At 39.5% G+C, this 12,231-nt stretch overlaps 1 protein-coding gene across 3 annotated transcripts in view; it reads right to left on the bottom strand.

Annotated features, from left to right (window-relative positions):
• Positions 1-12,231, bottom strand: part of SEC11A (SEC11 homolog A, signal peptidase complex subunit) — a 42,135-nt gene that overhangs the window by 6,693 nt on the left and 23,211 nt on the right. For 2 of the 3 annotated variants that reach the window (XM_059179936.1, XM_059179938.1), the window contains exons 3-5: positions 6,946-7,095; positions 864-983; positions 280-317 (exon numbers count right to left, since the gene is read on the bottom strand). In XM_059179936.1, coding sequence (XP_059035919.1) covers positions 280-317; positions 864-983; positions 6,946-7,095 — 308 coding nt within the window. The remainder of the gene's footprint in view (positions 1-279; positions 318-863; positions 984-6,945; positions 7,096-12,231) is intronic. The other variant, XM_059179937.1, reaches the window with a different exon arrangement.

The following is a 12,231-nucleotide window of genomic DNA, read 5'->3' as shown; positions in this document are numbered from 1 at the left end:
TACCAGTAACTCTGGCGAGATGGTTAGGTAAGAGTGGGCTCCGGGGTCGGCCGAACCCATCTTCAGTGTGGCCTTAGATAAGCAACCTACCTCGCGTTTCCTCATCTGCAGAATGGAAATATTAGGGCTGTTTTGTGGTTAAAATGAGGTAATACTTGTGAAGAATTTAGAATGAGTCTCTGGCACATAGGAAGCCCTAGTAAATGTGAGTTATTGTTAATACTATTAATAACATGAAGGTAGTAACAATTCTATTACGTCCTCATGTCAGTAACTTACAATTCCTGTCCTCCACTGATCTGTTCTCCTGATAAAATCTGAAATAAACAGGCTTAATATAACTTTTAAATTTCATTTGACCCCAATAGTTTGAAGGCTAGAAATAAAAACAGTATGAAATAAACATGGTAAAATTGATTTAGATGAATACTTTCAGTTGCTGATTCAATAACTACTTAAGAAATACATTTCAGGGAGCAGGATCAATAACTGGTCTAGACCCTCAAACCAGCACGGTTTGGACTCAGAGTACAAGAGGGTGCCCAATAACATTTCCTTTTTTCTTCCCCCACTAACATTTCTTGAATGAATTAAATAAACGAATTTTTAAAATTGTCACTCCGATCCATTATCTCATCACTAATATTCTACTCTTTTGCTGTACCCCATCTCCTCCCCTCTGGAGCAGTATCCCCCCGGTTTTAGATGTATTTTAAGAAGCATCCTTTTTTAAAAGACACAAGGTGATTTGGTAGAACCAGGACCAAAACATCTTATTTAACTATGTGTGATCAACAATATGACTGGGGGCCACATCTCCCGTGCCATGGAAGAGCTCAGTAAATGCTCCCCTCTATACTTACCCCCTTGCTCTCCCCACGACATCTTTCTTCTCTAACCAGTGTTGTCCTTGTTTATAGAGGCCTCTATCATCAACAGCATTATTATCTCCTTTGGTCAAAAACTTGATATGTCCATTTTGCCTTAAAAGAGCAAGGGGAAATAAAAGTAAGGGAAAGCCAAGTCATCAAGCACAAAATTTCCACAGCACCAAAAATGCTGTGCCACTGTGTATTTTATCATCATTCGGAATGTCAAAATGATTATCTACTTAGCTAAAAGGATGTTCCTTTGTTTATACGAGGGAAAAACCAGGAACAAGCTGAAAGTCTAACATTCAGGAGTTGAAATACGTAAACATTGAGCACAATGTCACGGAAGAATAGTTAAGTTACACTAGAAGATAATACACATTTATTAAGTGAAGAAAAACTTAGACAAATACAAACCACGGATTTTCTGTAAATACAAAAGAGCAAAGGAACACATTAAACTATCCCACATGATATAATCCACAACTAATACTAAGGAAACGACAGAATAACTTAGTTTCTTCAACAAGTTGTGAGGAACAAAGAAAGTTGGAAGAATTTACAGCTTAAATAAAAAGATTATAAAGCCTTATCAACCAACTGCAACCAAGGACTTTAAGTGAATCTAGATTCAAACAAACTGTTAAAAAAAAAAAGCTATGTATGACACAATCGGGAATTTGAACAAAGATTGGAAACGTAATGATACAAAGGTATGGCTGTTCTTTTTTGGGGTGTAAGCATGCTAACTGTAATTATATGTTTTTTAAAAGCTCATTGCTTATGCTATATAGATATTTACTAATATTTACATATGACATGGTATCTAGGATCTGATCCAAATAATACAGGAGGGAGAGTGGGAAGAGGTGGTAGTCGAAGTGGGGCAGAACTGGCCATAAATTCATAATTATTGGGACTGGGTGAGAGTACATGAGAGTTCATTATACAGTTCTGTGTACTTCTATGAACATTAGAAATTCTATTTATTTATTTATATTTTATTTTATTTTTAAGTAGGCCAACATGGCACTTAACATGTAAGTTGCAGACTCCACTGACTAAGCCAGCCAGGCACCCCAGAAATTCGACATATTTAAAAAATAAAATGAGGGACACCTGGGTGGCTCAGTCAGTTAAGTGTCTGCCTTCAGCTCAGGTCATGATCCTGGGGTCCTGGGATCAAGTTCCACAACAGGATCCTTGCGCAGTGGGGGCCTGCTTCTACCTCTGCCTGCCGCTCCCCCTGCTTATGCGTGAGCTCTCTCTGACAAATAATAAAATCTTTAAAAAATAAAAGAAAAAATAAGATAGTGAAAAAGATCTAAAGTGATAGACCAAAGCATAAACAGTGGCCATCTATGGCTTTCTTTAGCTTCTAACTTTTCTCTTTACTTCTAATTTTTTTCTTCAAAAACCATACATTGCTTTTACATGCCAGGGTTTTTAAGAAAAGCAGTTTACTTGATCAGGAAATTATTAGTTTAATTCTGCTAAAGAACAGGAGGTTGGGGCGCCTGGGTGGCTCAGTGGGTTAAGCCTCTACCTTCGGCTCAGGTCATGATCTCATGGTCCCGGGATCGAGCTCCCAATTTCAGAGAGCCTGCTTGCCCCGCAACCCCCGCCGCCTGCCTGCCTCTCTGCCTACTTGTGATCTCTGTCAAATAAATAAATAAAATCTTAAAAAAAAAAAAAAAAAAAAGAACAGGAGGTTTCTAGTAATTTTAAAATTTAATTGAAAGCAGAGTACATTTTACTGTTTGATAAAGACTATCTTAAACATAATTCAAGTGCGTTTGGGTTAAGTATTATACAAAGAAGAAAACTGGCCTCAGACTCCTACTGACTAACATCCACTTAGATTCTAAGCCAGAAACTGGCTCACGAGACATGAAATGTGCAGATGAAACTAAATTGGAAGGTGTTGCAAACACCAAAAACAGTTAAGTGCAAAGAGTCACATTAAAAATGAGATTCTAGTTAGAAAAAAATGCAAATATATACAGAGAAAAATAATCCTTAGCTGACAACTCAGTGAGGGAAAGAGAGGCTGAAGACTTCAGGAGAGTGGAAGAGGGCAGGTGCCAAGCGGGGCAGCAGCAGGAGCAAAAGGCAGGAGCCCAGGAAGGAAGAGTGCACTGAGCCAGGAAAACAATAGCGAGCCCACGGGAGCAGAACAGGAATGTCAGATTTCAAGAAAGGAAATGGGGGCGTGGAGAAGCTCCCCAGGAAAGGACAGGGACGCTCCAGGAGGCTGGGGCTCTCCTCAAAGACTTGATCTGCCAACAAGGCAGAGACACACACGTGTGCGCACACACACACTCAAGCTCCCCGCTCCGGGACGGTGTCGGGAGACACCACTAGAGCTGGTGAAAAGACAGGGTCTCCGTCTACGAAAGGGAGTGGCGGCACTGCCTCCTGTTAGAGCGGCTGTCAAATCTACCCCAGCACTTCACCGCTCACGGCCCCAACATGGACTGATGACCCACGCATGCGGGGCATTCCCCCGGCTACCACGGGGACCAAATATTCAATACCATCCATCTCCAAGGAGCTCTGCATGCTTGCAGTTTAATTCAACCATCATAATACCGTGATGTTAGCAGGGAAGAATGAATCACTTTCTAGGTAAGAAAAAGTAAGACCCAGAAAGCTAAATGGGGCAAAACACTCTTTCTCCCTGCTCAGAAAGAGCAAAGCTGAGGACTAAGTCATCCCAATTGCAAACTTTCTCCTGCCAAATATTTGACCACATGCCAGTGTTCACCATCATTAAACCATAATAGGAATTTAGTAAGTGCCCCTCAGAGAGGACTATAAAATCAAGCAGGAATTTATATGTGGGAAAAGCATCATCATTAAGAGGGACTTGACTAGCAGGCTAATGTGAGAACTACCCCAGAGAATTAAGTCAACTGAGAATATTTCAAAGTGATGCCGTCTCTTAAATGAAAACACAAACCTCGCTACCTAGCTCTTTCCTGACTCGTTTCTGTTGGGAGAAAATGGAAAACAAGAAAGCAGGTAGGGGAAGAAGGACTCAAAGAAGAGATGTTCCGCTATCTGCCGGAGCATGTGTAACCTTGCCTGCTGGTGTTATACAGGGGGGAAATGTATATTTATAAAACAAAGAGTGAATTACCGCAAATTTAACATTTTTTCTGGGTGTTATGGTTGTATGTGATTTCTGGTTGCTATATTTACCCATTTTATTTTATTTTTTTAAGATTTTATTTATTTTACAAAGTGAGAGAGATCACAAGAAGGCAGAGAGACAGGCAGAGAGAGAGGGGAAGCAGGCTTGATCCCAGGACCCTGGGATCATGACCTGAGCCGAAGGCAGAGGCTTAACCCACTGAGCCACCCAGGTGCCCTACCAATTTTATATAGCATCTTATTATAAGCTGTATAATAAGACTATTATAAGATGGAGAGTCAATATATGAAAAAATGAGCTTTTTCTGATATTTACAAATTTACAAAGGCATTGGACATAAGAAGCAGGTGGAGAAGGAAAGGAGGAATGAGACCAAAGAGAGAGGTCAGCTGAATGATTCACCTTTCTTCTCGGAATTCAGGATTTTATTTTATTTTATTTTTTTAAAGATTTTATTTATTTGACAGAGAGAGATCACAAGTAGACAGAGAGGCAGGCAGAGAGAGAGAGGGAAGCAGGCTCCCTGCCGAGCAGAGAGCCCGATGCGGGACTGGATCCCAGGACCCTGAGATCATGACCTGAGCTGAAGGCAGTGGCTTAACCCACTGAGCAACCCAGGCGCCCCCAGGATTTTATTTTTATTTATTTATTTTTTTTAAAGATTTTATTTATTTATTTGACAGGCAGAGATCACAAGTAGGCAGAGAGGCAGGCAGAGAGAGAGGAAGAAGCAGGCTCCCTGCTGAGCAGAGAGCCCGATGTGGGGCTCGATCCCAGGACCCTGGGATCATGACCTGAGCCGAAGGCAGCGGCTTTAACCCACTAAGCCACCCAGGCGCCCCCAGGATTTTATTTCTTAAGACAATGTTCAGATGAAAGAAATGTGTAAAGGTGCAAAAATCAGCCTGAAAATGTTCAGGGCACATTTACTAAAGCACTTCCTCCATTCTGGTCATTACTTAGTCTCATATTTAAGAACACTGTTAAGACTACTAAATCAAATGATATTCACAATCAGGAAATTTAGTGCCCCCAAAAGAAAAACGGAAATTGGAAGCTTCAGAATATTAACTGCATCTGTTATCTAAGCAGACCTTCAAGTTGAAGGCATCTCAAGAGTCTGAAATGAAATCACCAAAAACCCTAGATCAGTAGAACTCCCTGCTCTTCGGGAAGCCTGCTTCTCCCTCTGACGGCCACTCTCTCTGCTTGTGCTTGCTCTCTCTCAAATAAATAAATAAAATCTTAAAAAAAAAAAAAAAAAAAAGCAACAGTTGACAGTTCCCTCTTCTAAGTGGAGAAAATAAATGACTTTAGAGGGTGGGTAAGAATAAGATACTGTTTATTCATTCTCCAGAAGGGAAATCACTGCCTCACTGTTTCCCTTCCCCTCCAGGTGTCCTCCAGGATACTTACCTTTTCCTTCATTTCTCTTTCCTTCCCTCCTGAACGTTTTCTTTAACTAGAAACACTACAGAATTGTTAAGGGAGGGGGTGAGGAATATGGAGCTGGACAGGAAAGCATAGGCTCCAAACTCACAAATGTTATAATTCATCTTCCTAAAACTCTTAATATTGCAGATAAGGAAAAAGACCCAGAGAGGGGAGATTTTGTGCTCATTGTTATGCCCCACCTCCACCTCCAGGTGATTCTAAAGGTTCCACATACATCCCTTCCAACACTAAAATGCAAGGATTTATGTTCAAAAGAGTAACTTAGATTTTAAACATTTTCTTACTTTCTTTTTTTAAGATTTTATTCATTTATTTGTCAGAGAGAGAGAATACATGCAGGGGAACAGCAGAGGGGAAGAGAAAGAAGCAGGCTGCCCGCTGAGCACAGAGCTTGACTCGGGGCTCGATCTCAGTACCCTGGGATCATGACCAGGCAGATGCTTAACTGAGCCACCCAGGCGCCCCAGATTTTAGAAATTTTCTTTGGAATTTAGAAATTCCCCACACTCAGTCAGTGGAGTGCACAACTCTAAATCTTGAGGTTGTGAGTTTGAGTCCCATGTTCGGTGTAGAGATTACATAAAATTTTAAAAGAAAAAGGGGCGCTTGGGTGGCTCAGTGAGTTCAAGCCTCCGCTTTCGGCTCAGGTCATGATCCCAGGATCCTGGGATCGAGCCCTGCATCGGGCTCTCTGCTCAGCAGGGAGCCTGCTTCCTCCTCTCTCTCTGTCTACTGTGATCTCTCTCTGTCAAATAAATAAATAAAATCTTAAAAAAAAAAAAGCCCTATGTATCACCCCCCAAAAAACTACATGAAGGTTGACTCTAAACAGAATCTTCTAATGTAATTGATGAGGTAACCCTACGTAATCCTTAAAAAAAAAAAAAACCAAAAAGCTATATGGCAATCTGACAGACATATCCAGTAAGAATAAATTTACCAACTTTTTCAAATTCCAAAGAAAAAGAAAAAGAAAAGTTCTTTTTCTTTTAAAATTTTTAAAAATTCTTTAAAAGAAAAAGAATTTTTCTTTTGAATTTGAAAAAGTTGGTAAATTTATTCTTACTGGATATGTCTGTCAGATTGCCATATAGCTTTTTGGTTTTTTTTTTTTTTAAGGATTACGTAGGGTTACCTCATCAATTACATTAGAAGATTCTGTTTAGAGTCAACCTTCATGTAGTTTTTTGGGGGGGTGATACACAGGGCTATACATCTTGTTGGGAAGTAAAAGGAAACCAAAAAAACTTCCAGAAAAAGCTTCAGAGAAATAAATGAATTAATGAATAACTATTTAGTTTTCCAAATGTTCACCAAACCTTCAGTTATTCATAAAAATGGATTTGAAGAAGGATCTATGCTTTCCCCACTCTTCTTAATCTTCAGGTTATGAAAATTAAACACTGCAAACACTAAAACATATAAAGATCTTAAAACAGAGAAGATACAGTTTGCACATACTTTTCATGAATCTTCAAGACTCGGTGAACTATAGGAATCTCTCGTCCTTCTATCCTAAAAACCACAATTTCTCCCACTCGGATGGGATCTTCAACTCGATTTGTTAAAAAGAGAAGATCTCCTCTATGAAATGCTGGCTCCATGCTGCCACTACGAGGGAGAGAAGAATAGACAAGAAAAAGTGTGAGATTAAATTTACTTCAAAATCAGATACTCGGGGCATTGGTGGTTCAGTGGTAGAATTCTCGCCTGCCAAAATCAGATACTCAACAAAACAATTTTAAGTATCACCCTTGGAGTATACTCAATACTTTAACAAATATATCAGCATTGATGTGTGTTGTTCCCAAAGCATGGTTTCCACAGACTAATGAGTTATACAAAAGTTTCTTTAGTTATTAGCCTTTACTGACTAGATCCGTTTCAAGCATTACTATTCAAAGGAGCTTAAATCTTGAAAAGGGCAGTGTTACTAATTCCTTAACCTTTTAGAATTTCAAGTGACAAGTAGAATATAAAAGAATGAACTTTATAATCACTGCCCTTATTCTCACCTCATCTGAAAACACTGAACACATTCAAATATTCAAATGAGAGCTGGATCGCCTTCTGCCATTTATAAAGATACAGACCAAGATGACCTTACAGTTTTGATTTGAAGAAGGAAAAACAGTTCATCAAGTCAAAGAATAATCAGCTACAGAGATAAAACTTCTGTTAATAATTTACTTATTTTAAAAAGAAACACAAGAAAGAAAATCAGAAAAAATGTGGAGATTTTTGTTTTAGAATTTCAGAAAGGAGGAAAGGCTTCAATTCCATGGTAACGAGGACAAACTTCTAGAGTGTTTTCTCACCTCTCCCCTGTTCTACCCTATACCAAGTTCTTCAAAGAGCCCAAGATATTTGCACTAATTAATGAACCTTTTCTTGCTAAGAAGAAGTAGCCCAACAGTATTATTTTCTGAAACTCAAACTCTAGTTTTCAGTAACAGATTTACTAAGAGAAAAATAGATAAGGGTTTAAATCCAATATAGGAATAACGAAGAAGTCCAAACATTTCCATGTAAGACTCTGGTACCTCAACATAAGAGAATATGGCAGTCATTCCCAAACTTACTAGAATCACCTAGGGAACTTAAAAAAATAAATAAATAAAAATAAAAATCCCGACGTCTAGGTCATAGCTCCAGCCATTTAAATCAGAATGCCTGGAGATGGAAGGCAAACATCAGTATTTTGTAGACCCCAGGTGACTCCGATATATAGCAGTATATAGGGAACCACTGGGGACGTGGATTTTCAGTACGTTTATTCTTAAAACTTTTGTTAAGATTCTTCAGGGTAAAATGAGTTCCCTTTTTCAGAAATTGTTCTGAAAACAGGACATGTGTTTGGTGAAAATATTAGAGATAGTATTTTAGACCTGTGGTTTTCAAGTTTTTCCTTTGATTGATTTTTAAAATCAGTGACATCCTTTGTTTAAATAAAACCTTGCTTGAAAATTATACCAATAAAACAGATACAAGCTGAGCTGCTATGGTTTAATGGCTCATTCTTACTGAGCACTTACTGTGTACAAAGTGCCATCCTAAGTTGTTTTTTTTTTAAACCATCTTCAGAACTCTATGATGTAGATACTCTCATTATTCCAACTTTATGGACAAGGAGATTGAGACTTAGAAAGCTGTAAGGTTTTAAATTAAAAAAAAATGTTAAAGGTAAGATCTGAACAGAATTCACTCTCACTGTGCTAACCTGACTCTTAAGCCCCTCTAGAGTTTTCAGCAGGGAATTTCATAATCACACTTACATTTAAGATTCATCACTTCAGAAGGGATAGAGTTTGTAGAGGACATCAAATTAACTATCAAATTAATGAGTAAACCAGAAAAGATCAGAAGGTAGACTGGGAGATCAGCTGTCCAGGCTACTACTTATAATTGAATTCTTGGCAATCATTAATTGTGTTATTAAAAATATGGACACAGGGCGCCTGGGTGGCTCAGTGGGTTAAGCCGCTGCCTTTGGCTCAGGTCATGATCTCAGGGTCCTGGGATCGAGTCCCGCGTCGGGCTCTCTGCTCAGCAGGGAGCCTGCTTCCCTCTCTCTCTCTCTGCCTGCCTCTCTGCCTACTTGTGATCTCTCTCTGTCAAATAAATAAATAAAATCTTTAAAAAATATATAAAAAATAAAAATATGGACACAGGAGAATCGTAAGGAGACACATAAAGAAAAGGACGCACATACAGAATTACTCCAATCATGTAAGAAGTAATAGACATGAGAAAAGACTAAAATGTTAGTAGTGATTATATCCCAGAACTAGGGGAAACTTCATTTCCTTAAGATTTTTTTCTATGTTTTCAACATTTCATATAATGAAAATGTATTAACTTTTTCAGATTATAAAAGCATATTTTTAAAGGTCACTACAACAACCCAGGCAGGAAATGAGGGCCTGAAATAGAACAACAGTAGAGAAGACAACTATAAAGTAGAAGAGACAACGAAAATAACAAATCTGATGGCCAATCGGATAGGACAGGAAGGGGTGATCAAAGATGACTCCTGGATTTTTAACAATGGTGATGGAGCAGATGGCGGTGACAGTCACAGAATCAGGAGGAAGGAGAACAGGTGTGTGGGAAAAGGAGATGAAGTTTACTTTTATTTTATGGAGTTTTGTTTTATTTTATTTTATTTTATTTGACAGAGAGAGTTACAGTGAGAAAGGGAACACAAGCAGGGGGAGTGAGGGAGGGAGAAGCAGGTTTCGTGCCGAGCAAGGAGCCCGATGCGGGGCTCGATCCCAGGACCCTGAGATCATGACCTAACTGAAGCAGATGTTTAATGACTGAGCCACCCAGGCAGTCCCATAACATGGAGTTTCAAGTGCCCCGTCAATATTCAGATGATGTCCAGTGTAGGGAGAAAACAAGAGTCTAGATTTCAGGGAAGAAAGCTGGATGAGACATGAAAAGATTAAAAAATTCAGATACGGGAGTGCCTATATCTGTATCAGTGGGTTAAGCATCTGCCTTCAGCTCAGGTCATGATTTCAGGGTCCTGGGATGGAGCCCCTCATCGAGTTCTCAGCTAAAGGCAATCACTCAACTTAACCAACTGTGCCACCCAGGCACCCCAATAAATCAATCTTAAAAACGGGGCGCCTGGGTGGCTCAGTGGGTTAAGCATCTGCCTTCAGCTTAGGTCATGATCTCAGGGTCCTGGGATTGAGCCCCACATTGGCCTCTCTGCTCAGCAGGGAGCCTGCTTCCCCCTCTCTCTCTGCCTGCGTCTCTGCCTACTTGTGATCTCTCTCTCTCTGTCAAATAAATAAATAAAATCTTTTAAAAAAATAAGAAAAAGGGGTTAATGGGTGGCTCAGTGGGTTAAAGCCGCTGCCTTCAGCTCAGGTCATGATCCCAGGGTCCTGGATCGAGCCCCACATCAGGCTCTCTGCTCAGCAAGGAGCCTGCTTCCCCCCTCTCTGCCTCTCTGCCTACTTGTGATCTCCTTCTCTGTCAAATAAATAAATAAAATCTTTAAAAAATGTAAGAAAAAAATAAATCTTAAAAACAAAAACAAAACAGTGTGCGGTGAGAGGACCATTAAAGAAATACACTGGGGGACACTTTTTAAACTTTAAAAGTTATTAGTAAACTTTTTACCACTGCCTGACTAAAATTTTAAAATGAACACATCAATTGTATATTTTATAAGAAGCTATACATAGACCACTTAAATATTTTTAAACTGACTTCAGCTCTACAAAGGGGAAAAAAAAGTTTTGAACATTCACTGAAACTCCAGTTAGAAAAATAAAGAAGGGGCTCCTGGGTGGCTCAGTGGGTTAAGCCTCTGCCTTCGGCTCAGGTCATGATCTCAGGGTCCTGGGATCAAGTCCCACATCGGGTTCTCTGCTCAGCAGGGAGCCTGCTTCCCTCTCTCTCTCTCTCTCTCTGCCTGCCTCTCTGCCTCCTTGTGATCTCTGCCTGTCAAATAAATAAATAAAATCTTAAAAAAAAAAAAAAGAAAAAGAAAAATAAATAAGAAAGTATTTGCCTTCACCTGGAACTAATATGTTTAAAATGTTTAACACTATGTGTTAAATATTGGAATTTAAAATATATATATATATATATTTTTAAAAGTTGTTTTTATCCCCAGTGACTTCACAAAAGTCCTAAAAGTGGATTCTCAGTTAACCTGAACCCTCTGAGGCATATTCAGTTCCAGGTAATTATTATATTCCTCGAAGTTACATGAAACCCAGGCCGCCTGGTTTTACTCGGTCACCCAGTCATGCTCATTACCTTTCTCTAATGACTGCTCCTTCTAGTCTTGACCAGATTCCCTCCCACTAGGACCTGGTCTCTTTTAATTTTCCTTTCTTTATTCCATATTGGTAATCAGAAAAGCTTAGTATACAAATAAACCTACTTGCGAAATAACTTGTCCAAACACCACTTTTAAGCCCCCATTTCCAGCCGCAGCAGAAGTGAACCGTTTTCAGGACCACTGTGTTGAACAGGTCCTCAGCCAAATCCCTTGCTCACTCCAATATCCCCAGCTTACAGGTTATTAGACTGTCCTTAAGCATCTCCACTGAAGGGAACTCAATCTGAAATAATCCCAGAAGAATCCCTAAAAGAAGCCTCCCCTGGGCCCTCGGTCTCTCCACCTTTTCCCCACAGTGCCAATTAGTGTGGCTTCTCCTTCTGTCAGTGTTTGAAGCCGAAGCTCTCCACTGAATTTAAAACTGTCTGGCAACTTGGGGCCACGTCTCTGTACTCCCAGAGAAGTACATTAAATGCTTTCCCAGCTTGTAAAATACATACATGCCTTTGGATCTGTCAAGTCACAGCTGGACGTGTTCACTAATAAACACAGAACAAAGGTATGAGTAAGAGTAGGCGTAAGCTAAGAGTAAGACGCTGGAGAGCCAGTGCCTTGCTGGGGAAGCACTTGATGCCGATGTATGCAAATCCCAAGATGACAATGAAGGAACCAAACTGATCTTGTTAAGGGCAATGTACTGTTATCTACGCTGTAGATGACGTTAATGATTATTTTATATTTATACACAGCTATCTCCAGAAAAGATCTGAAATAGCTTATATAAGTAAGCCCCAAATTAGACGAAACTATAATGATTCAATTATACAACCAAGTGGTAATTCTCCAAAAAGGAGTTAGTTACTAAATCTGGTTTTTAAACCACTAGAGTGTAAGTTCAAGGGTAGAGAAGGAAATACGGTGGGCAAAGATTCAGTACTGTC

The sequence above is a fragment of the Mustela lutreola genome, chromosome 7 (assembly GCF_030435805.1).
Source record: "Mustela lutreola isolate mMusLut2 chromosome 7, mMusLut2.pri, whole genome shotgun sequence".
NCBI lineage: Eukaryota > Metazoa > Chordata > Mammalia > Carnivora > Mustelidae > Mustela > Mustela lutreola.
The sequence above is the reverse complement of the archived record's forward strand: the minus strand, read 5'-3'. Positions and strand labels throughout refer to the sequence as shown.